This window comes from Acomys minous, assembly GCF_964271855.1.
Source record: "Acomys minous genome assembly, chromosome: 9".
Lineage (NCBI taxonomy): Eukaryota > Metazoa > Chordata > Mammalia > Rodentia > Muridae > Acomys > Acomys minous.
In genome coordinates, this window is record NC_140490.1 from 82,442,845 (window position 1) to 82,467,981 (window position 25,137).

General features: G+C 43.9%; 1 protein-coding gene across 9 annotated transcripts in view; it reads right to left on the minus strand.

The window, feature by feature from the left end:
• ZNF554 (zinc finger protein 554) overlaps positions 1-24,897 on the minus strand; it is a 73,864-nt gene extending 48,967 nt beyond the window's left edge. Inside the window, exons 1-5 of one of the 9 annotated variants that reach the window (XM_084795224.1) lie at positions 24,755-24,887; positions 12,869-13,018; positions 12,660-12,786; positions 12,359-12,419; positions 9,747-11,829 (exon numbers count right to left, since the gene is read on the minus strand). In XM_084795224.1, the coding sequence (XP_084651350.1) occupies positions 10,110-11,829; positions 12,359-12,419; positions 12,660-12,693 (1,815 nt within the window). In that variant the 5' untranslated portion in view covers positions 12,694-12,786; positions 12,869-13,018; positions 24,755-24,887 and the 3' untranslated portion in view covers positions 9,747-10,109. Of the gene's footprint in view, positions 1-9,746; positions 11,830-12,358; positions 12,420-12,659; positions 12,787-12,868; positions 13,019-16,256; positions 17,377-23,462; positions 23,574-24,413; positions 24,715-24,754 lie in introns of those variants that run through there. The other 8 variants (XM_084795222.1, XM_084795225.1, XM_084795223.1 and 5 more) reach the window with 8 other exon arrangements.
• Positions 24,898-25,137: the final 240 nt, after the last annotated feature.

Consider the following 25,137-nt stretch of genomic DNA (forward strand, 5'->3'; position numbering starts at 1 on the left):
GCCCTCCCCACCTACCTGTGTTTCCAGGATGAGCTGGTGCTTTAGTTGTGGAAAATATGGATATTTGAAACAAAACTGTGAGCAAGGCATCTCTAAAGTTAATGGCTTTTCTAAATATAAACAAGAAAGAAGGCCTAGGCTCCCAAGGGTGACATGGCAGGAGTTGCCATTGGGCCAATGAGTGTAGGTAATTTCTTGTCATTGGGCAGCTAAATGGGAGGCCTGTCTTGAGGACCTACAGCAAAAAGTATGAGTCCTTTGTCTCTTGTCAGCCAGGAAATAATACCAGATACTGCAGGTGGTGCTGCTCTAGTATTGGCCATGGTTAAGCATCTTACACTATCCTCAAAAAGGCTAATATTCTAAAAGTAACCCCTGGAGTTTAAGGTCCTCTACCCTCAGGGACAGTAGGGATGGTCTCGGGGAAAAAGCAGTTTGATGTCTCCAGAGTTCACTGTGCATACCAGGAATTACAGAAGAAGATTTCAAAGGATAAATTAAAATAATGGCTTATGTTAAAAGAGATATGCAATTTAACACAGGTGATAGGATTGCTCAGCTAATACTATTTCTCTCTCTTGTCAACGTCAAAACTGCTCACCCTCAATTTAAAACTTGGACCATGTCTGTGAGCTCTTGCTGTACCTGAACTTTTTATACGCAAATCAAAAGGGATTAACCTTCAACTCACCTACTATAGTCTTCTCTTTCCACCACGTAGACCATTTCTTAACAGAAGGGTCTCCAATACTGTCTCTGTCTCTGTCTCTGTCTCTGTCTCTGTCTGTCTGTCTGTCTGTCTGTCTGTCTGTCTCTCTCTCTCTCTCTCTCTCTCTCTCTCTCTCTCTCTCTCTCTCTTCAGGTGACATCAGAACCTACACTTACCTTTCAGCCATGTCCACATACTAACATGTCATGTTGACTCAAGTTACTGACTTGGCTCCCTTTACAGTATGTAGAGATCCTCTGTTTCTGCTGGCTTCTGGCACCTATCGTATTTGGTTCCAGATTCTAGAGTGTGCCTCTCCATCAGTCTCTTCCCCCCTCCTGCTCTACACATTCACTCCTCCTTGCCTACTCAGTAAGGAGCCTTTCTCTGGCTCCTGGAGCCTGCTTAGCTCTCCAGAGCCTCACCACGTGGGCAACTTTCTAGTTATTAAAACACTTGCTCCTTTTCTTCTACTGGAACCCTCCCTGCTTCCCTTCCTCCCCCCGCCCCCCGGGGTGATACCTTCTAAGCCCTGCAGCTTCCTTAAACCCTTCTGGGACTCTACAACCTTGTCTCTCACAAGTCTCACAGCTTCTCCACATCCTCCTGGGCTTCTGGGCCTCTCATTTCCTACTTGGAGCATATAGAAATTTTCTCCAGCAGAGTTTGTTTTGTGACTCTTTCTCTCTTCCAACATGGACTCAGATTTTATTAAAGAAAGCCTCAATCGGTTACCACCAACAGCTTGGCCTTAGTACAATTCAAGTGGCCAAAATTTTCAATGATGGCAAATTCTGTCACTGCACAAATGATGCAAAAATATCTTTTATATTCTAATTAAGGACCCATGGTGCCATAGATGGGAGATGGGAAGAGACATTGGTAAACTTTAGTATAGCATTTACCACAGCTGCCCACCAGGCACGATCAAAACACAGAGGGTAGTGTACACATCTCACTCTCTCAACCCTTATGGACATGATATAAGAAGTGGTCCTCAAATGTCCTCACCTTCCTAATACCACCCATTTTAGGTAACATCCACTTCCACGTCATACCATCTTTTGCTCGGATGGAAGGGTAACCTGAGACTCGGAAGCCCAGGAACCACAAACTCTGAGGAGAGATGGTATCATGATGGCTGGGCATCCTGAGACATGGGAGCCCAGGAACTGTAAGGCGCCAGCCACGACCACGGCAGCCGCACCCAATAATGGCGCCAGTCTGTGTGCGGGTTTTCTGTAAACAACTGCCAGCGCGCATGCGCTTACCAGAGCTGTCTCTATCCGCCCCTCCCGAAAAGGGGATATGCTAATTGTAGCCACGCTTGTGAAAGCTGCCGACCTATCTGCATATGTATGGTAATAAGGCATTCAGCCTGAACCTGTGAGGTTCTAACACACCGCTATAGATGGTATTTAAGTCCAAGCTCTAGGGGTATTCGGGGTCTTTCGCTTCAGCTTCAAGGGCGCTCCCAATAAAGCGTGTTTGAGAAGAATCCTGGTGTTAAGCGTCTTTGCTACTGGCAGGCAGTAGCGATAAGGAACCACAAGCCTTTGAGGTGGGACTGTGTCTCAATGGAAGGACATCCTGAGATGCCGAAGCTTAGGGACCACACAGTCCCAAGAAGAAGCCTCCTCAGCAGAGGTGTTGAGCTACCAGGGGTATCCCTAGCTGAGCTGAGGAGCTGAGGAGCCTCAGCCCTGCTCCATTTCTTTGTTTCTTTTCTTCTTCCTTCATTGCTTCTTGGCTTCTCCCAATACGAGAGGCAACGCCAGGCAGCAAATCTCATAAGAGATTTATTGGGAGGGTCCATGTCCCGTCCAGCAGGACCAGTAATTACGGGGTCGCGAGGGGAGCCATACCTGAAAGATGGGACGAGAAAGAGAGAGCCGAGACCAAGTAGCGCTCCTGTCAAGGTCTGTTGATTGAATCAAAAACAAAAGCTTATATGGAGTGGAGGCAGGGGCTAAGCAGCAGGGGTGGGGCCCGAGAATGCCTCCAGATGATGCCATCAGGGGAACATCCTGTGGTTCATCTCGGAACACTATCTCTCGGAAAGTCCCGAGCTATCCTGCTGAACAACATCTGCAGAGGCTGAAAGGAGGAAGTTAGCTTTGGAACGGGGCATCAGTATTTTTCCTTAGCTAGTAGATTCCTTTAGCCTTGAATGACCCTGGGCTGGCTCCGAACAGGTCCAGGGTGTGGAAAGATGAATCTAGAGTTTGCTGTCCCTAGGGACTTGAACAAAGGGCAGGACTTATATAGGATTTCATAGGGGGGCTGGGCTTTTGGGAGCAGAGATTTCTAGAGTGGGGGTTTGTGTAATTTTAATTCCTGAGCTCGGCGAGCTCAGGGATTGGTAGCGCTTGTGGGAAGCTCAGGGATTGGTGGCTTTTCTTCACACCCTTTTTCCTACATTGGGACAATGGGTTAGGGCGGTAAGTCCTTGGCTGCGGTACAGTCACTTCACTGTCAGGAGCCGGAAGGAGGCGTTGTCAGCATGGAAAGCTCCCGCAGTGCTATCTCACTATGGCTGCGGTCTGAGGTGGGAACAGAAGGTGCAGCCATCGTGGACAGCTCCTGTGGCAGTAGCTCACGACAGCAGCAGGAAGAGGTGTTGCTGTTTTGATAGGTGCCACCATTTTGACAGCTCTTATCATGGTACCTTACAGCAGCCACAGGCTGGGTTCGGAAGGAGGGGCCATCGCTTTGACAGCTCTTTTAGCATGCCACTAGGGGGGGCTACAGTCCTCCTTCAGGCTACTAGTCTGTTGTTTTAAGGAGACAGAAACTGCATGCACATCTTGGCTCACTCATGCAATCTCAGCACTTGCAATGCTGAGGCAGGAGGATCCCATGAGTTCGTCAGAGGTATACTGCAAACTCAGGCCAGTTTAGACCACAGTGCAATAGCTTGCATAAAAAAAAAAAAAAAGAACAAACAGATGAAATGAAAAGAGTCCAGTCTTTCTAAACTGCGGACTGAGAACTCACGTCATTCTGGTGTTTGGCATTGATGTGTGAAAACTTTCAGTCCTTCCAGGACCAAGAACTTTGTCATTACCTAACACACGGATAAGAACTAAATATTCTTTTTATGCATTTGGGTATTCATTTCTTCCGGGTGGGTATATATGTGTACACACTCGCTGCCGGGCGGGAAGCGTCTCTATAGTCACAGTGCGCCTGTAGAGGTTAGCGGACAGTGTGCAGGATTTGGTACCCCATGGATTCCAAGAGTTAAACTCAGACCACAAGGCTTATGTGGAAGCTATACTGGTACAGGAACTGGACTCTTAAAATGTCTTCTTTTCTCGACATTTAAGAGCAAATGGTTTTGGTGAAATAAGACAGTAAAGTCAGAGGTCCTTTGTAGTGTTTTTTTTTACCTTACTGGAAAACATTTCACACAATAGATCTATCTGCAATGACAGATGAATACTTCTCTGCAATGACGGAATTAACCACGATAGATGAATCCAAAACACACAGTTCCACCTGTTGGGCTGGGGAAACAAACTACGAATAGATTGATGAATAATGATTATCTAGACCATCAACCCCTTCTATACGATTAGTTTAGGCATCAATAAAATGAGTATCTGCCCATGGAATGGCAGAAGGCTGGACAATTTTTGGAATCACAAATTCAGTTCCTATGAGAGAATCCCACATCTTGCCAGCTGGAAAATGATTCCTTATCCTCCTGTGGTAATCTACAAATAAAACCTGAAAACGCATAGAGTTGTGTAACGCTCTGAAAAATTAATTTTCAGTTAAGGGTGTCATAATGCAGCAAGTATTGTAAGGCCCCCTCCCCTGTGCACCCGATATAGCAAGCATAGCAGCAGTAACGCTATCTTGCAAGGCAAGACTAGAATAATAGATTCCTGGGATAAGATGAGGCCTGGGGCCCAGAGGAAAAAGATAAAAGCGTGCTAAGATAACAGAAACAGTTTGTCCTTGTCAAACAAGATATTTATGGCCGGCCATCTGGCCCAGAGAATGGGTAGACTCCCCTGTTCCCATCTGATGACCGGGCCATAACCTCGCCTCATGTCAAACAAGATATTTATGGACGACCACCTGGCCCAGAGAACGAGTGAACTCCCCTGTTCCCAGAGCCCATCTAATGACCGGGCTATAACCTCGCCTCATTTAAATTTACCAATCAGAGCCCTGTAACTATGCTTCTCGCTTCTGTACCCGCGCTTCTCGCTAAAATCCCTATAAAAGGCCCCCGAAAGACTCGCTCGGCGCGCTAGCCTCTCCGGAGACTGAGACGCCCGGGTACCCGTCCCTCTACAATAAAGCCTCTTGCGTGTTGCAACCGAAACCTTGGTCTCGCTGGTTCTTGGTGGGGGTCTCCACGTTAAGACCACCGTGCCGGGGGTCTTACAGTATCACATCCGTATAACTGTTGACATCAGGCTATCCTGATTTACTAGTTGACCAAGAAGGGTAAGGGAAGCAGTTAATATTTTCTGACTCATATGAGGTAAATAAATCTACACCAAAGGTTTATCATCTTGTGTTATGAGACCTGCAGAAGACAGTTTAGTGGTTAAAATAAGTAAGTTTAAAGGCAGTTTAGGATCCACAAGGAAATACAAAAGCCTCCTTTCGGCTGAATTCAAACAGCTGCCGCTCTTCCCTGTTCGATGCTGTCTATCCTACTAGAGTTTTACTTCAACTGGTTAGTGCATAGTTAGACGTTAACCATTTTCTTGAAATACCAAATGCAATTCATGACACAGTGAAGGAATTGGCAAACAAACTCCCCTTCCACGTGTGCCCTCCCTCGCTTGTCTAGGTGGTAAAGTTAGCTGTTTCACAGGCTCTTCTAAGTCCTCAGCAGGAAATGGTAGGAGCTTAAGACTGATGACCAAACTCTTTGCTCCACGCTTCAAGGCCATCTTCAGGCAACGAAGGAAGCTTATTTAAAAGAAATTACAAAGCTGGGCGTGGTGGTGCACGCCTTTAATCCCATCACTCAGGAGGCAGAGGCAGGCAGATCTCTGTGAGCTCGAGGCCAGCCTAGTCTACAAAATGAGTCCAGGACAGCCAAGGCTACACAGAGAAACCCTGTCTCAAAAAACCATAAAAAAAAAAAAACCAAAAAAACAAAAATAAAAGAAACTACAGTAAGGGAAGTGAGACCGTGATCACATGGGCAGTCATTAGTGGCATCGCTTTTACTTCTGATACTGCTTGAACAGGGAAAGTTTTTTTCCTCTTTTACCATTTTAATGCTTGATATATAGTTTTGATTCATTCAAAAATTTGTTCTCTTCCTCATAATTAATATTATCTTCCTTAAGTATTTTGAAATAGTCCAAATTTATGGTAAAGTGATTCAAAATTGAATGGGGATTTTTTTTTCCCTCCTAGTTCATTTTTCTTTTCAATATTCATTTGGACTCTGTCCCATACTTCCTCATCTAAAGTCTTTCTTATGGAAACCAGGAATTATAACCAGAAGTGACTTGCAAGAACTCTAATAAATGTGATCCTAAGATTTATGCTCCTTCTTGCTTTCAAAAATGATGAATTGATAATTTCGACATAAGGCAAAGCCTTTCCTGGTTTCTGCCCCCATCTCTCACACTCACCTCCTGTGAGGGTTTCCACTCTCTTTATCGTTGTTTATTCCTATTCCCGACTCACCTCCTCTCACTGCTCTAGATGGGGGGGGTGGGGGAGGGTGCAACCTGGGAGAACAGGGCCAATAGAGGAGCCAATGGATTGAAGTCTCATCAATAGCCAACTTTACACAGAGGCGGAGTTATACAGAGCTCCGAGGATTGAGAAATGTCACCCGAGTAAAGTTCTCATGCATGTGGCATAAACATGTTTTCCCATAGAAGCATATAAAGTACAGTTTACCCTTTTAACTGAACAACCGCAATCAATAATGAGTAATCACACTCGCTCCTATCTGCTACACCTAACATGAGCACAAAAACATTGCTGAAACCATTCTGTGATTTTTTTTTTTTTTTTGGTTTTTCGAGACAGGGTTTCTCTGTGTAGCCTTGACTGTCCTGGACTCACTTTGTAGACCAGGCTGGCCTCGAACTCACAGCGATCCCCCTGCCTCTGCCTCCCGAGTGCTGGGATTAAAGGCGTGCGCCACCACGCCCGGCCCATTCTGTGATTTGAAGAAACTGAAGTCACATCTCATCTTTTGTTTTCATGGAGTTTTCTCACAAGCATTCAGACCTCTCACATGACTCCATTACAGAACTGTGTTCTGTGGGAAAGACTGTAAGTGTTGCCACAGGTGGAAGCAGTCTTGTCTGGCTTTACCCTTGGGCACCCCATGGATACCTTGTGACAGACTGAGTGGAGCCATCCTGGGCCTGGAATTCAGGAAGCAGACCTGGGGACTCCACCTGGACTCTTGTTTTTCTAAACCGCCCTTTGCAGGTCACCGAGAGAGGTGAAGGGAAAAGCAGCAGCAGTTTCAGACTGGGCTTGAGCGCACGTGGATCAGCGAACAGGCTGGACCAGCACGCAGGCCGGAGACACCTAAGGACCCGTCCCGTGGAATGGATACTGTAAGGTTCACTCTTTTTTCCCTTTAACCTTTTTTCCCTCTTGTGTAAGCTAGTTGGGTTGTATAATAAAGTTTAATTGTTAAGAAACAGAGCCTACCGTGTTCCAACAGAACACATCAATTATTTTTATCGTATATATGTGTACACACACACACACACACACACATATACATCTTAAAATATGGAAGTCAGTGTGTGTGCGTGCAAGCCTGTGTATCTTAACATTTACATACCAGGTGCTCAAGGAAGCCAGAAGATGCATCAGGTGCACCTGAAATTACAGGTAGTTCTGAGCCACCTGGTCTGGGTGCTAGGAAACTGATCCCAACAGCATCAGTACCATTCTGAGGGTGTGCAGGTGCCCTCTGTACCCATCCAGCAGTCCCCTACTGAGGACTGGTCAGCAGCTCCTACAGCGCAGGCCACCGAGTGGGTTGGAGCCACCACGGAGTGGTCCTGAGCTGCTCCGCAGACACCTGAGCAAAGGGGGAAATGGAAGGAAAATAAAGTCTCTAAAAGTTGAAAAAAAAAATCAGTACCATTAAGTCAGCTTTTCAGACCCCCAAATATGTCATTACAACGCCAAAGATGAAGATGCCCCATTACTAATTCTGTCTTCTATCACTTGCAGGTGATACCAATCTCTGGTATATTTAAGAATTGAATGGATAACTCTCCCTTTGTGAATGGATTCTGCATATTGCTTTTCATTGTCATTTTTAACACAGCTCTCTTTGTGAGAGTGCAGACAACAAAAGACTTAAGTAGAGGTGAGCCCAGAGGTAGCCAGCATGTGGTAGTTTGTAGGTCCTTTTTTCTTCCCACCCTCCTCCATCACTTTTCTTCCTCCCTTTCAAACCCTAACATTAAATAGGACAGGGAAAAAAGGATAGATGAAGAAAGAAGTGACATTATAGTTAGACTACTCACTAGGGGCATCGAGTTCCTTAAGGCAAGTGTGATCTTTGTTGCCAGCTGCTCAATAAAGAATTATCAGTCAAAGTATAGGGTCGTTGGTACATCAGCAGTGCCCCCCCCAACCATATAACTTTGGAAACGTAATCCCTGTGATGTCCTGTGTTTTAACAATTGGCACAGTCTAGGGTTATTTTTGATGACACACGTCACTACCTTCCCCAGGAGCATCTACCAGTTCACCCCTAATGACATCAGAGGCTGTCTCTGGGATTGCAGGAATATTAATCTGCATACTCCACTGTTGTCCAAGAGCTCTTCCCCATAAATTTACCGATATGTCACCCACATAAGGCCTTACCATTCCTTTTGGCTTTCCAGTCCCATACATTTAACCCACCGCACACTTCATTTTATCTGAGATAACTTTCCAGTTCCTGGAAACTAGGTACAAAGCTTTTGAAGTGGCCATTCTGCAGTCTTACATTTTTTTGTGAAATGTTCCATCAGCTCCTGCATGCACCAAACCTTCTGTTTCAATACCATTTACTTGCAATTTAAATTTTGGCCTCTGATCACTAACAACCGTTTGCCATAACACATGTTTTCCAGTACTTCCAAACCTTCCCGCTCTTTCTATGTGAGCAGCTTCACCTTTGATGTAGGGAACAGCAGCAGGTGAGCAATCCTATCAGCTGCATTAGATTGCATGCCCCCACCCCCACCCCTTTTACTGTCCTGAAAGACAAAGAACCATAAACTCCAATAGATTTTTTTTGGTAACATTGAGATGTGTCGATAAAGTAAAATGTTTAGCTATGGCCAAGTCTAGAGCAGCACTGCGTGCAGTAATTGCATTAGATCTACAATACTTAGTTGAGGTTTTTCTGCCTGCTTCTTAGTTCCTAGCTGACAAGAGGCAAATTACTTTCTGCTCCCCGCCCCCCCCCAACCCCCCCGCCTGCAGGACCTCAAGCCAGGCTGCCAGAGCTTTTCCCAATAGTAAGAAATTGCCTTGGATACCTATTTTGAACCTACACTCATTGGTCCGTTGGCAATCTTTGCCACATTGCCTGCACACCCATGAAAGCATAGGCTGTCTTTCTGGTTAGATTAGGAAAACCATTACCCTTAAAGATGCCACGCGTACACTTTTCCAACACAAAGTACCATATTTATCACAGTTAATGTACTAGGCATTTTGAGATGGGAACCTTTACCAGCTTGTTCACACTTCTTTGCAAATGACCACGTTTCCCACAATTAAAGCACCAGGATCTTGACATCAGAGACCTCTAAATATAGCTTGACCTATTATATTAGTATAGTATACATTAAATCCAGTAGTACATGTAATAATCAGAAAAAATCTTGCATGAGTAATGTGGGTCTCTGAAGAGAACAAGCTCAGGTCATCAGGCTCAGCAGCAACCACCCTTACCCACTAAGACAATTCTCTGGTATTCAGTTGTGTTTCTGAGAAACTGTTAAGAACAAGTATTTATTCCTCAGAATAAACTAACATAACCCATAAAAATGGATGGCAGTATAAATATCACTTTCATTTTTAAACAGGTTTATTATTCAAATTATGCTGTGTACCTCTGTCCTTGGATGACATTTTGTATACAATTTAAAAATAAGATAGTATTTTAATGATGAAATGGTTATACTAATCTTACATGAGCAACAGCGAGATGACTTGGGGAGGGGGGATGTGCTTGGTGTGTAAGGCTTTGCTTTATTTATTAGATTCATGGTGTTTCTCTCCAGCAGGAATGTTGTCATGTCTTTGAAGGAGACTGTAACATGCAGAGGCATTACCACATTGATTGTATCTGTGGCGTTTATCTCCAGTATGACTTTTTTTGTCATTATGAAGACTACTCCAATATGCAAAGGCTTTACCACATTGAGTACATTCATATGGTCTCTCCATTATGACTTCTTTCATGTATATAAAGATTACTTCGACGTGCAAAGGCTTTACCACATTGAGTACATTCATAGAGTTTCTTTCCAGTATTTCTTTCACGTATTTGGAGATGACTACAACATCCAAACGTTTTACCACACTGAGTACATTCATTAGGTTTCTCTCCAGTATGATGTTTTTCATGATTTCGAAGACTACTACGACTTGCGAAGGCTTTACCACACTGATTACACTCGTAAGGTTTCTCTCCACTATGGCTTCTTTCGTGAACTTGAAGAAGACTGCGACGTGCAAAGGCTTTATCACACTGACTGCAGCCATAGGGCTTCTCTCCACTATGGCTTCTTTCATGAATTTGAAGAAGACTGCGACGTGCAAAGGCTTTATCACACTGATTGCAGCTATAGGGTTTCTCTCCAGTGTGAGATCGCTCGTGTATCTGAAGACTGCTGCGACATACAAAGGCTTTACCACAATGATTACATGCGTAAGGTTTCTCTCCACTATGACTTCTTTCATGTATTTGAAGAAGACTGTGACGTGCAAAGGCTTTACCACACTGATTACATTTATAAGGTTTCTCTCCAGTGTGAGTTCTTTCATGTATTTGAAGACTACTGCGGAATAGAAATGCTTTTCCACATTGATTACACTCATGGGGTTTCTCTCCAGCATGAATTCTTTCATGTATATGAAGATGACTGGGACGTGCAAAGGCTTTGCCACACTGATTACATTTGTATGGTTTCTCTCCTGTGTGAATTCTTTCATGTATATAAAGATTACTGCAATATGCAAAGGCTTTACCACACTGAGTACATTCATATGGTTTCTCAAGAGTATGGTGCTCTTCATGATTTCGAAGACTACTACGACTTGCAAAGGCTTTACCACACTGATTACATACATAGGGTTTCTCTCCAGTGTGAATTATTTCATGCCTGTGGAGATCACTGTTATATGCAAAGGCTTTTCCACATTGAGTACACTCATATGGTTTCTCTCCAGTATGACTTCTTTCATGTATTTGAAGATGACTGCGGCCTGCAAAGGCTTTACCACATAGATTACATCCATAAGGTTTCTCTCCAGTGTGAGTTTTTTCATGTTTTTGAAGACGACTGCGAGTTGCAAAGGCTTTACCACACTCATTGCAATCATAGGGTTTCTCTCCTGTGTGGCTTCTTTTGTGTATTTGAAGGTGACTGCGACACGCAAAGGCTTTACCACATTCCGGGCAGTCATAGGGTTTCTCTCCGGTATGGCTTCTTTTGTGTATTTGAAGATTACTGACACGTGCAAACGCTTTACCGCATTCATTGCAAACATAGGGTTTCTCTCCTGTATGAGTTCTTTTGTGTATTTGGAGATGACTGCGACAAGCAAACGCTTTACCACATTCAGGGCAATTGTAGGGTTTCTCTCCCGTGTGAGTTCTTATGTGTATTTGAAGAGAACTGCGACTTGGAAAAGCTTTCCCACAGTGATTACATTCATAGGGTTTTTCTCTAGTATGATTTTTTTCATGTTTTCGAAGACTACGGACATTTGTAAAGATTTTACGGCATTGATAACATTCATAGGGTTCATCTTCAGAGCGGATTTTTTCAAATATTTGAAGAAAATTGTCCCATGCAAAGGTACACTGCTTCTTTCCATATCCCTTATGCTCACAAGGCTTGTACCCACAGTGACAGGCGTTATACCTATAAAGGAGAAATAACAAATGAAGAGTTTTCACACTGCATTCACACAGGTTAACTTTTTGTTCCCCATTGACATGTGCTATGGAGATTAAGGTTGGTCCATGGCAACAACCTCCTTGCCTCCCACAAACTGTTGCTCTCACTAAACTTTGGTAAGCATATGAACAACACTAGTTTTACTATGAACTATTCATTTATAAGCAGTCTTGACATACGCTGATCTAATGGATGTGCATGATTTCATGATAACTGAATGGTATCAAACTAAATGGATTGACAAATTACACATCATGGCTCTCTCAGGGTTATGACTTAAATGTATCATATGTTAAGCTATCGTTTCCTTGTCTTGTTTCTTAGAGGAATGCCTTGCAAACACAGGTCAGCTACCTGGTCTTGTGAGAATTTAATAATCATCAACATACATAACGCTGTGCTGTGCTTATTTACACTGTTGCTTTTCTCTAAACCTTCAGGGCACATTAAAATATCAGTGACATATTTCTATCAGCCTGTACATGAAATTTACCTTCCATATGTTCTGGAACTTTGACAGTGTTCTTCAATATTCCGGTTATCCAATTTGTAACCTAAAATGTAGTACCAGAACATTTATTATATATTATTGAAAATTATATAAATTTTAGTTTAGTATCTTCGGTGAACCTGAGAACCATGTCTGATTATTCACTACATTCTTCCTCTTACACACACACACACACACACACACACACACACACACACACACACAACACACATAACAGAAGTGCACCAATAACCAAGAGAAACTTGTCTCCTAGTGACAAGTAAAGGACAACTAACACTCTTACCTATAGAAGTGAGGTTCCAGTAGGTTTCCAGCATCACATCTCTGTAGAGACTCTTCTGAGAAGGATCCAGCAAAGCCCACTCTTCCTGAGAGAAGTTCACATGCACATCCTCATAGGTGACTGCATCCTGAAGTATCCAATACATTTGTGTTATAGAAATGGTGAGACTTAATGATGGTAAATGCACATTTCATTGAAAATATATTTACAAGCTGAGAGATGGCTCAGAGGTTAAGAGCACTGTCTGTTCTTCCAAAGGTCCTGAGTTCAATTCCCAGCAACCACATGGTGGCTCACAACCATCTATAATGAGGTCTGCTGTCCTCTTCTGGCCTGCAGGCAGGCATGCAAATGGAACACTGTATGCATAAAAATAAAAGTAAATAAACCTTTAAAAATATATTTACATAATTCTGGGTGGTCAACGCATATATTCCATATCACTGACTTCAAATGCAATCACCAAGTTATTTTAGAAGAAAGCAGAAAAGGAGGATCACACCTTTCATTTCTTGGCCTGCTAAATTCCATATGACATTGCCAGAGAAATGACAACTAAGAGATATTAAAGACAGACTCAAACAGATCAACACTATTGAATATATCCTAACTTCAGAAAAGGATGGGCAAGATGGACGTGGTGATGCACACCTTTAATCCCATACCTCAAGTGCATTTCTGTGATTTCTAGGCCAGCCTAATGTATGTAGTGATTTCCAAGACAGCCATAACTACATTGTGAGATCCTCTCTCAAACCAACAAACAAACAGAAAGCACTTGGGGCTCACTTGAAATTCCTCCAAAGAGTTTAACATTCCCTTCAGTTCAATACTAGTCTATCATAAAACTGGAGTACCCCACTTTAAGCTGTAATATGGACTATGATATTCCTACAAAGGGATGCATTTTTAATAAGTAACTGACTGACAAAAGATTTCTGAAAAATAGTAGCATATAAATGTTGATCCAAAATCAAATCCAAAAAGCACAGGAAAAATGAGTCAATAGATAAGATCATGTGTTGCTTTTGTAGAGGACCGAGATCAATCCTCAACACTCATTGGAGGCTCATAACCATTCATAACACCAGGTCCAGAGAATCCAATTCTTTCTTTTGACTTCAGTGAACACCATGCACACAAGTGGTAAAATCCATCCATCCATCCATCCATTCATGTGTGTGTGTGTGTGTGTATGTGTGTGTGTGTATAAATACATGTGTGCAAAAGACTCATACCATTTTATAAAAATCAAAATTGTACACAAAGGTAGGGAAAATGTTCAAGACCTGCAATCCAGTGATTCTAAAGACTCAGTATTAATGTCATGAATTCATGCCATCCTGGTGAAAACAATAATGCCAACTACTGCCAAAGTTCAAAAGTCAAGATGTGAGTAAAGCTCACCACTAGAGTAAGTGCTTGGCATTTACAAAAACCTAATTCCATCAGCCAAAAATAAAAAATAAAAAAAAAAAAAAAAAATTAAGGCCAGAAAAATAGCGTAGCAAGGAAAAGCAATTGCTTCTGTTTTATCTTATGTGTTTCAGGGATGGACTCTATAAGGGTGGTGATGGTGTACAGCACAAAAAGGAAGTGGGCTGCTCAGTGTGAAACACTAGAAAACATATAACGAGGAAGTGCGGCGAGGGTATAAACACTGAAAGCCCAGTCTCAGAGACCAACTCCTTCAGAAGCGATCCTCCTCCTGAAGGTTCCATACGCAACCCAATGAAAGCCACACACAAGAGACAAGTGTTCAAAGATCCTACCTGGGGGATTGTCCATTCAAGCCACCACATTTCCATACCAGTCATAAGAGGCTCTCAGTCACCCCATATGCAAAATGTATTTAGTCTAACTTCAAAGAATTTACATCAGCCAAGACATTAATGTTGGGAAAGCACAATTCAAAGGGAACCAGAAGAACAGCCTGCTGGGTGCTAGACAAGCTGCTGCCAGGGAGCAGCTGTGGCAGCTGGAGGCTGCAGACACAGGCTATGCTGGGTCTTAACGCCTCACCTCACGCCCCTGCCCCAACTGGTAATCTCCATGCCTATTTTTCCCTAAGACACTCGGGACTAATTCTGTTCCACCTGTGATATCCAGTCTTGTGTCTGCCCAAGTGTGCACTAAGAACCTATACATTTATCTTCATTTTTTTCAGTTGCTCTGACATCAACAAGCTGTGGATAAACAACATTCTAACATTGTTTCTGTTTCAGCTATTTCAGATGTTTTCTGTACTTTGTATCCTATAGCTCTTAAACTATGAGTGAGTACCGAATTCCAGATTGCAATCGTGGGGGAGTAGAAAAGGGTGTACTCTACTCACAGTTCCATATAACTGTTCATCATCCAAAACAGTGAGGGCAGAAACTCAAGCAGGGCAGGAACCCTGAGGCAGAAGCTGATGCACATGTCATGGCTGCTGCTGCTTACTGCCTTGCTTAGCCTGCGCCCCTGGGTGGCACAGCTCACAATAGGCTGGACTCCACCATCACTATAATTATGGAAATGCTGCCCTGCAGCCACGTTTCATTCTTTATGAATTTCACATCATGACCCCGAATCCCACTCATCTGCCCATCCCCTTGTTTCAGCCCTCTGCCCCTGCCACCTCATTGTGGAAGCTGCAGTGTGTCACAGTGTTTCGCACAGTATACCCTGTTGTCCATATACCTTTACTCGCAAGTGCTCGTTGCAATGAGTCGTTGGTCTGGTTTGAGTCCTCTGGCCTCTACTGCACTATCAATACTGGGTCCTCACCAGGACTGCGCTAAGATATACCGTTGTTCTCCTGTGTCAACGAGATCCTGGAGTTTAGGATCTGTAAGACTGGCACATTTATGTGCCCTAGCAGTTTGTGGATGAGGTAGATGTTAGTGTGGGCTAACTCCTAGCCCTTGATCTGGGCCCGGGTGGTGGCTAAGTTGGTCAGACCACCAGCTCTCCCACATCCTTACCACCAGGAAGAGCTCTATAGAACTGCCCCACCTACCTCACCCAATGACACACCAGGTAAGGGGCAGGACCAGCTCTCCTGCTTTCATATCCTCAGGTCCACCCCACCTGCACTTATTCCACCAGGGCCAGCTCTCCTGTCTGCCTCAGGCAGCAAGGGGCAAAGGAGGGGGAAGGCATCTTTCCCTCATAGCTACCACATGGCTGGCAAAAGGCAGGGCCAGGTCTCCCAAGCTCACTCCGTCAAGGCCAACTCTACTGTGCAGCCAAGGCTAGTGGGGATAGCTCTCCCATGTCCTGAAGCCAGTGAGAGGCAAGACTAGCTCTGTGAGGCCCTTGGATCACAGCACATGGACCCAAGTGGCAGTCCAGACTGGGAACACCTGCATGGCCTGTGGTGGTAATACAAGCCATGAACATCTATATAGATTCCTGGTCTGTGCTGATATCGCTGACTGGTCAGTTTCTGCTGCCTAATTAAAGTAAATATCTTACTTTGCATAAACTCTTGTGTCTGCTTGGATTGTTTTGTATTTTCAACCATAACATTTGGTGTGTTGTCTAGGAACCAAATTTCTACACACGTGACCCACAAAGCCAAATCAGCAGCACATGGGACTATTTTTCACTCACTTGGACCTCCTGAGGCAAGCCTGTATTCTGGTTTCTGGTGGACACCATCTGGGACACAAGGAAGGAGAAACTGGGCACAGTATTGTTCTTAGGGTCAGAGACCCTGGGAGGTGTATTGGTCTCCCACTAGCTCCCATTGGGGGAGCACCTGGTTCTGGTTCTGGGCATGCAGGTCTGTCCATGTCTGTCAGTTGTACCTCTAGTTTTGTTTAGCTTGATTGTTGTTGGAGAAATGGGCCAAACTTCATCTACCAGCTGTTCATCCCTTGACTTTGTCTTAACCCATTTCAAAAATTTCTAAGAGGAAAAAAAAAAAGTAAGCGGCTAAATAAGAACCACAGAAACTGATAAACTGGTGCTGCTCTTGAAGCCCTGTACCCACAGCTAGGAGCAATGCCCCACCTCGTGCCTGGATCCGGCTAACAGTGAAGCCTGGGCCACCCGATCTGTACGAGCTGCTACTACAGGGCTCCAGCAGCTCCTCAGCTTTCTCAGGTAGGGAAGCCAGTGGCTGGTCATGCTACAGAAAAGCTGTGCCCATGAGAACTGGATTCAGCAGGCAGCAAGGTGCTCCTCCCTTAAAACTGCAGCTGGAGAAACTAAGGAAAGTTTGTCGGTTTAAGTGCATAAATATAGGGGGACACTACATGTTTGTATAGTAAGTGTGTAGGTTTACTGTGTAATGTATGTTTTGGTAATAGATGGCTTATAAGTTATTGAGTATGGTTAGAAATCTGTAACATCTGTAAGAAAAAATTAACTTAAAACTTGTAACTCATGGTTAGAGACATTCTGGCCAGCAACACATGGCATGAGCCAACCAACAAAACAGGTGTACACAGATACTTTTAAATTAGGATAAGATTTTTAAATAATCCCTGTCCTGTTTTTAAAATCAGGTTGATAAAACAAAACAAAACAAAACAAAAAAACTCCATGTGTTTATATGTAGAAATTTTTCTCACTGGCAGCCAAACTTTGTAAAATAAAAGTAACCCACTTGGTATTGGTTTGGGAAACACTGAATTGTTTACACTGTTAAAACTTGGCTTTTCCCTCTAAAAATGATTTTGTTGCATGTCTTTACTCCTTTAAATGGTACTTTATTTTGATATTGCAAAAACACACAATTGAGAGATTTTAAACTTCTTTAAAGAAAGTTTTGGAATTTTACAGAAAATTAAAAACTGGATATTTTAAAAACAGCAAAAGTTTACACTTATAAGGTTCTGGGACATTTTAAAATTTATCAGATATTTTGTTGTAATGTTCTTGTCAATATATGATCTTGATGGATAGATAAATAAAAATTAATGCTACAGCTAAACATCAGATTATACAGTCTCACTTCTGATGCAGTAGAACAATGAACTAAGGCAATCTAAGAAAGAAAAGTTTCTTGACTTAAGGGTCACAACCCTTTGGGGGTCAAAAGACCTTTTTTACATGGGTAGCCTAGGGCTGCATGCAAGACAGATGTTAATTTTAAGATTTCAGTTACCACATGTTTAAAAAAAAAAAAGAACTATGTGGAAGGGTTACAGGAGTAAAGAGCAGAGAATCACTGGCTTAAAACTATGTCTCTCCTTCCCTAAGGCCTATTCAGGCCATCAGAGACTGACTTAAAGATATATGTCTAACTTGCTAGTTTTTACTAGCATTCTTAAGCTATAGATATTTTGATAAACTGAGTCATACAGGAAAACTGTTGTGTTCTATAATGGTATATCATGGAGGATCCAGAAAGTTCCCAATCTTGATATTTAAAAGTCGTATCTTGGTTCTGAAAGAGGTTTAACTCAGAAATTGTCTTCTTTTTTTTTTTTTTTTTTTTGCAAACTGTGAAAGATAAAAAAAAAATTACAAGTAAATAAGTCAGTCACCTTGAAAATGATCCAATTCTTTAATATGGTAAGAACTAGACTCATACTCATACTAAATACGAATGCAATTAATTATAAGAATAAGCCTTATTAGGATCCTGATTTATGAGCAAATAACTAAAAATAGGCAAGGATGGTTTACGTTGGAAATGATTGGAAGAGACTGAGGCCCTCAAACCTGTCAGAGATCTGCTGAATATTGCATTCAACATGTTTAAAGTTACTATGACAAACAGAGACTCTCGGATCCTAGTAATGACCCCCAAGGTCTCCAAAAAGACAATGGCACAGAGACAAAGGACTCCACCTGGACTGTGGTAACACTAACCACTCGGCAATACTGCCCCAGTGCCTCCCATGTTGCTAGGTACCAGCCAAAACAGTGGACAAGCATGACTTTGGAGAGTTGGTTGCCCCATTTTGCCTAAACAAGGTGAGGTCAGTCCCTCCCGTGCTTCTCCTCCACCGGGAACAGTAACCAGGAAATTTTAGCTCTGTCCATAGTCAATATTTATGTTATCAGATTTTCACCTCAGATCCCAAATTTAAAGTAGACCTTATGGCCTACTGGAAAGGGGTCTCCCTCCAAGTTCCTTGCAAAGGGGAAATATTCCAAGGGTGCCTTGCCCACTTGACAGAGGCTAAAAAAAGAGGCTCTGGAGCAGGAAATATGCTTGGCTGACAGAAAGGGGTCCACTTCTAGCATTAGAGGCCAATTCCATTGTGACCACTGGGGATGACAGCCCTGTGCCGCAGTATGAGGATGAACACATTCATATCCGGAGGGGACAACACTCCTCTGGTAAAGTCCCAAGGACATGCAACCCTATCAAATCACTCTCAGGGATTGGGACTCACCACCTACCCCCTTTTAGATGGGACACAGGATTGACCTGGGGGCTCCTGGCATATCAGACAGGTGAAGACACAGGGATCAAAGTCACCACTGAGAAATTAGCTTTACCAAGTCCTCCAAAGCCATGGGACCTGTGGTAAAAACAGAGGACCACTTATATTTCTGTTTACTTTGTGAAAAATCAGCAGACGGGCCAGTGGACTCCCTGGCCAAAGTAGTACTCCAAAAGAGGTATGGGATACACTTGCTCTTTTAAAAGAAGGAGGCCTCTGCTTGACTCTAGGAGAGACCTTCTGATTTGATGCTAACCACTCTGGAGTTATTAAAAACTGGCTAGGGTAGAAGATAACCTCCTTGCTAAAGAAGAAGAAAGCAGTGAGATCTCTAAGTGGTTTGAATCTCTGCTTAACTGGTCCCCCAGGCTGACTACCCTCCTCACTAGTTCTATAAGACCCCTAACGTTGTTGTTTTTTTATATTGCTTTTGTATTATTAGTGGCATTGCTCAGTTTGTGTACAACCACCAAAGGTCAGTTAAACTCAAGATCCCGAGGACCCAATACAACCTCCTCTACTCTGAAACAGATAAACAAAGACCTGAATAAGGTAAAAAAATAAGGGGGGAATGTTGTGACCAAACAAATGAGACTTTTGCTAAGTGCTGCCATTTTGGGTTCAGACTCCATTTTGATCAAAGGGGGAAATTCAGGCTGTAGGAGAGCTGGTCACTTTCCAGATGATGAACAACTTCCTCCTTATTCTTTTGTTCCACAAATGATTGTTCCTGACCTCAAAAGAACCCAAGTTTCTGAGTGATGAAAAACTGAACCGTATCTTGGCACAGATACTTGTGAGTTTTGTGATTTTTTTTTCTGGTTAGATAATTACTAAGATGAACGTTTGGGGACACAATCAGCTCCTTATTCTAGGCCGCTGTCCCTGAATGGCTAGCATTTGCTACCCAGTTCAAATAAAGATCTTGCTTTGCATGGACTCTTCTGCCTTCTCGGGTTGCTCTACACTTTCAGACCCTAACACTGGGTGGCTTCAAATGTTTGCCCAACCAAAAGACTGCAAAGAAATATCTGCCAAAGTTAAACACTGCACAGGAAAACTGTAACTCAACATAGAGTCATCATGGCTCATGGTTGAACCACCACAACCAACTAGAGAGATTAGCAGATGGGCCAGTGGTGGGAAGTAAACACAGCAGGACATGTGGACTCAGTTTTGGGTCTCTACTCTGCATGCACTATTCTTCTTCCTGGACTAGGATGCAGCTCCTGGGGTAACAGCAACTCAGCCAGTGGTAGGTTTTCTCAAAGGAAGAATGCATAGGATGCTTAGCATTTGCAGTTGTCACTGGCGCTACTGCTGGATCACAACCCGTAAGTCACCATTCCCCAAGGAAAAACAACAGAACCTACCTTCAGCCTCCAGTTCCGCCTCACTTCACAGTGCACAAAGCCTCCATTTTTCCTCACTCCGTCTCTCCCATCACTTCACCACCTACTTACTCAACCTCCCGCTGCGCCCTGCCACAGCAGTACGCAGGCTTTTTCTGGTGCCTGCAGGTCTGTGGAGACACTGGTGCAGGCCACAATGTTGTCTCTACTGTACCTTTTCTAACCCAGCAGCCTCACTTATAAAGCCACCTCTATATGGGGATTTTAGCCTGAGTTCTTTCGTGCTCAACTTGTATTTAGATGGAAAAACGTAACAGAGATTGATAGATTGTAAATTTGGAGAAGAGGGTCAAGGAAATGTTTAAAGGGAAAACTGGAAGTTTATTTATACTCCAAGGGAGGCAAAACCTTCTCTAATTAACAGCCATTAAAATGTGCTGATTTTGCTTGGCAGGGGTGGTAATGCCATTAATCCCAGCAGAGGCATGCAGATCTCTGTGAGTTTGAAGAAAGCCCAGTCCACAGCCAAGGCTACACAGAGAAACCCTGTCTCAAAAAATGGAGAAAGTGGGAGGGAGGAAGGAAGAGAGAGGGAGAGAGAGGGAGAGAGAGGGAGAGAGAGGGAGAGAGAGGGAGAGAGAGGGAGAAAACCCCTGGATAAGAGACAGTATGGTGTTGTTTTAAACAAAATTTCAATCATTTGATTTTTACCAGTAAAGACTCAGGAACCAGATGCTGCCTGTGGATCCAGATGTAAACTCTCTGCTACCTCTCCAGCACCATGTCTGCCTGCATGCTGATATTCTCCATGCCATGATGACCGCTTAAACTGTGAGCAAGTCCGAATTAAATGCTTTCCTTTATAAGAGTTGCTATAGTCACTTTATCTCTTCATAGCAATAGAATACCGATTAAAACAGAAGTTGGTACTAGGAAGCAGGGTATTTCTCTGACAGGCCTGACCATGCTACTTGTTGGCAGAGCGTGCACTTTGGGGTTTGGATTCAGGCAGTGGTTGAATGTTCTAAATAGGGCTTAATGGGCCATACTAGAAGAGCATGGAAGACAGCGTAGATCAGGATGGCCCAGGGACACTTTGAGGTACCAAAGTCCCCATCAGGACCAGTGGATTTCTCTCCTCATGCTGAGTGCAGCTTTGGGTGTAGAACTCTCAGCCACCATGTATACTTGACGACTGCCTCCATGCTGCACACAATGATGACAAGTGAGAAAAGAAAAGAAACACACAAGCCAACTAACAACAACAAACCCAAAACAACAACAATCTCTGAAAATGTAGGTTTTATAAGAGTTGCTATGGTCATGGTGTCTCTTTACAGCAATGAAACACTGACCAAGTGTCTTAGTTAGGGTTTCCATTGCTGTGAAGAGACACCATGGCCGTGGCAACTCTCATAAAAGAAAACATTTTAATTGATGCTGGCTTACAGATTCTGAGGTTTAGTCCATTATCATCACGGCAGGAAGCATGGCAGCATCCAGGCAGACATGGTGCCGGAGAAGAAGCTCAGAATTCTACATCTTGATCTTCAGGCAACAGAAGAGGGGACTGTGCCACGCTGGACAGATTGAACATAGAGGAGACCTCAAAGCCAGCCTCCATGGTGACACACTTCCTACAAGGCCACACCTCCTAAATGGGCTACTCCCTATGAGCCAAGCATTCAAAGACCCACTCAAACCACCACACTAAGCCAGACGCCAATACATGGCTTCTTAAAGAGATAAAAATAACTATAAGGAACACTAAGGTGTATTGATACTAAAACAGACTAAGTTCTTTCCTGGTGGAGGGAATGCCATTAATAGGGGACTGTATGACCTGCCCTGTGTAAAACGTCAGCTGCTGAGTGCTGTATGCTGACAGACACGCCACAGCCAAATGCCCTGTGTAAAACGTCAGCTGCTGAGTGCTGTATGCTGACAGACACGCCACAGCCAAATGCCCTGTGTAAAACGTTAGCTGCTGAGTGCTGTATGCTGACACAGAAGCCACAGCCAAACGCCCTGTGTCTGAGTCCTCTCACCAGACTGAAGTGAGCCAACCAGGTTTGTATTGACCCATATGAGAGAGCTGCCCAACTGGAAATTTCATTGGTCCAGGACAATGTCATCAAATTGTACATTCACCAATTTGATTAGCCTTCATTCGTAAGGTATGAATTAATCATGCTGAGAATGTAAACAGGAAGTCACTTACCTGTGAGATCAAAACATATACAACAGAAACCTTTGCAGCTCACTGACTTAAACTTGAACCAACCGTAACCCAGCTTTTGCCTAGCCTATTTACCCCTGCAGTGTACACACTAAACTATTCCTTCTGTTCTGGTCTCAAGAAAGAAACCATGCTATCCACACAAATCCTTTTCCTGTTACTGATATGGACAGTGCACTCAATGACTCAAATGGGTATTTTTAGAACTGTGTGGTACTACAATCCTTTAATTCAAGAATTCAGGAGGGTGACTCAGAAGGACAGCAAGGCCTGTGTGGCTACACAGTGGAGTGGAGTCAACCCGAATCAATATAAAAGACCTTGTAAAAATATTTATCTGAAAGCCTGAAGGTAAAGCTCATCTGGAATTAATGTGCCTTCCCAATATAGAATCAGACCACACACCCTAACTAAGTGATTTGCTAAGAGTAGCCATGGTCATGGTGTCTCTTCACAGCAACAGAAGTTTGCTAAGACACTGTCCTGATCTCATGGCTTGCTGACTGTTTTCTTATGCAACTCAAGACCACAAGCCCAAGGTGACACAAAACACACTGGGTTGGCCAATATTATATAGATGATTGATTAAGAAAATGCCTTATACATTTTCCCACTGACATCTAATCAACATACCCATTGAGTCATCTGCCACCCCCAAAATACAGATTTTTTAAAAAGCAAATCCAAATTCTTTTGACATTCAGTTCCGTGCGCACGCGGACACAGAGACACAGACACACACACACAGACACACACACAAATGAAAATTTGAAAATTTGTCGTTTAGGACTAGGGAAATGCCTCAAAATTTAAGACCACTTACTGCTCTTGCCGAAGAACTGGGTTTAGTTCCCAGCACTAACATGGTGGCACAGAATCATCTGTAAATCATGTAGGCAAGGCATCTGGTAGCATCTTCTGTCTTCTGGGAGAACTAAACCCAAGTGATGAACACACACAGATAGAGGCAAAACACTCATGCACATAAATTTAGTAAGATAAAAACACAGACCCCACGTCTCATATACATCAGCATGGATAAAATGGCCAAAAATACACAGAAATGTGACAATTATCTACAGCTAAAACTATAATTTTGAAATTAAAAGATCAAAAAACTGGATAAAAGAAGAAAGATTCCATGATCACACACAGGCAGTCTTAATATTCTTTCAGTACAAAATTTGAACTACAGATTCAACAAAAGTCTAATAAAAAAATCTAGGCCGGGCGGTGGTGGCGCACGGCTGTGATCCCAGCAATCGGGAGGCAGAGGCAGGCGGATCGCTGTGAGTTCGAGGCCAGCCTGGTCTACAGAGTGAGTCCAGGACAGTCAAGGATACACAGAAAGATCCTATCTCGAAAAAACAAAAACAAAAACAACAACAACCCCAAAACCAACAAACCATAAAAACTCCAAAACAATAATTTACGCTATGAACATCAGAAAACTGATGGCAAAACGTCATCTTGAATGAAAACACGACCAACACAAGACTGAATAAATCACACACACAGTGACATCACCTGACTTCAAAACTTCCCACACACCTGCAATAAAGACTGCGCTGTCTGGGAAAGAGTAAAGAGATCAAAAGAACATGAACGAACAATTAGAGAGAAATTGACATTGGGTCTATTTTGATACATGAGGCCAGGAAACGCAGGAAGCCTGTCTTACTAACACACTGGACCCCCGCGGCATCCACATGCAAATGTGTCAGTGACACAGACTTTCCACCTGCACAGAATTAACTGCACACGGATCCTGCACCTGAGTGTCCAGTGCCCAGCGCAGAACTCCTAGAAGACACCAGAGAAGCCAGGGCTCTGCGAGGCAGCGAGTCCGCCTTCCCTGGCAGTGAAAGCCGCGCATGCGCGCGCCCCGCACAATTACGTAAACAGTTTCCAGGCACCGGCTCCCTTTTCCCATGCTGTGCGCAGGCGCAGCCTTGGGAGCTCAATCACTCAGAGGTCCCGCTTCCGCCTGGGAGGTGCAGGGAGCTCAGTGAACAAAATGAGTCACGCCGGGCGCCGCCGGTTCCCGCACCCCGGGACGAGCCCCACGCGCGCTCCCGCGGCTCCTCCCCGCGTGGGGACGGCGGCCCCGCTCACCATGGCGCGGATCCCGAGCTCGCCCCGCTCTCCTCACAGCTCCCGGCCGCGGGTCACGGCGCGGCACACGGAACCCGAGAGCCTCCCTCAGACAAAGCGGAGCCTGAAGCATGGAGGACCGGAAGTGCCCGCCTCCATTCTGACTGACAGTCCTGTTCGAGGCCCTGATTGGCTAGTGAGGCCTGAGTGACAGGAGCAGCTCCCTTAGGGACAGAGTCACAGCACAGCGGTTCCCAGCCCTGGCTTCCACCCCAGGCACAGAGCTGTCCAGACCTGCGGAGTTGGGCATCACGGTAGAACCTGAGCCTGGACTGCAAAGTCGTCGCTGCGCCCAGTAGACACTGTCCCTTTGTGCAGGCATTGGGTCCCGAGACCTTTACCCC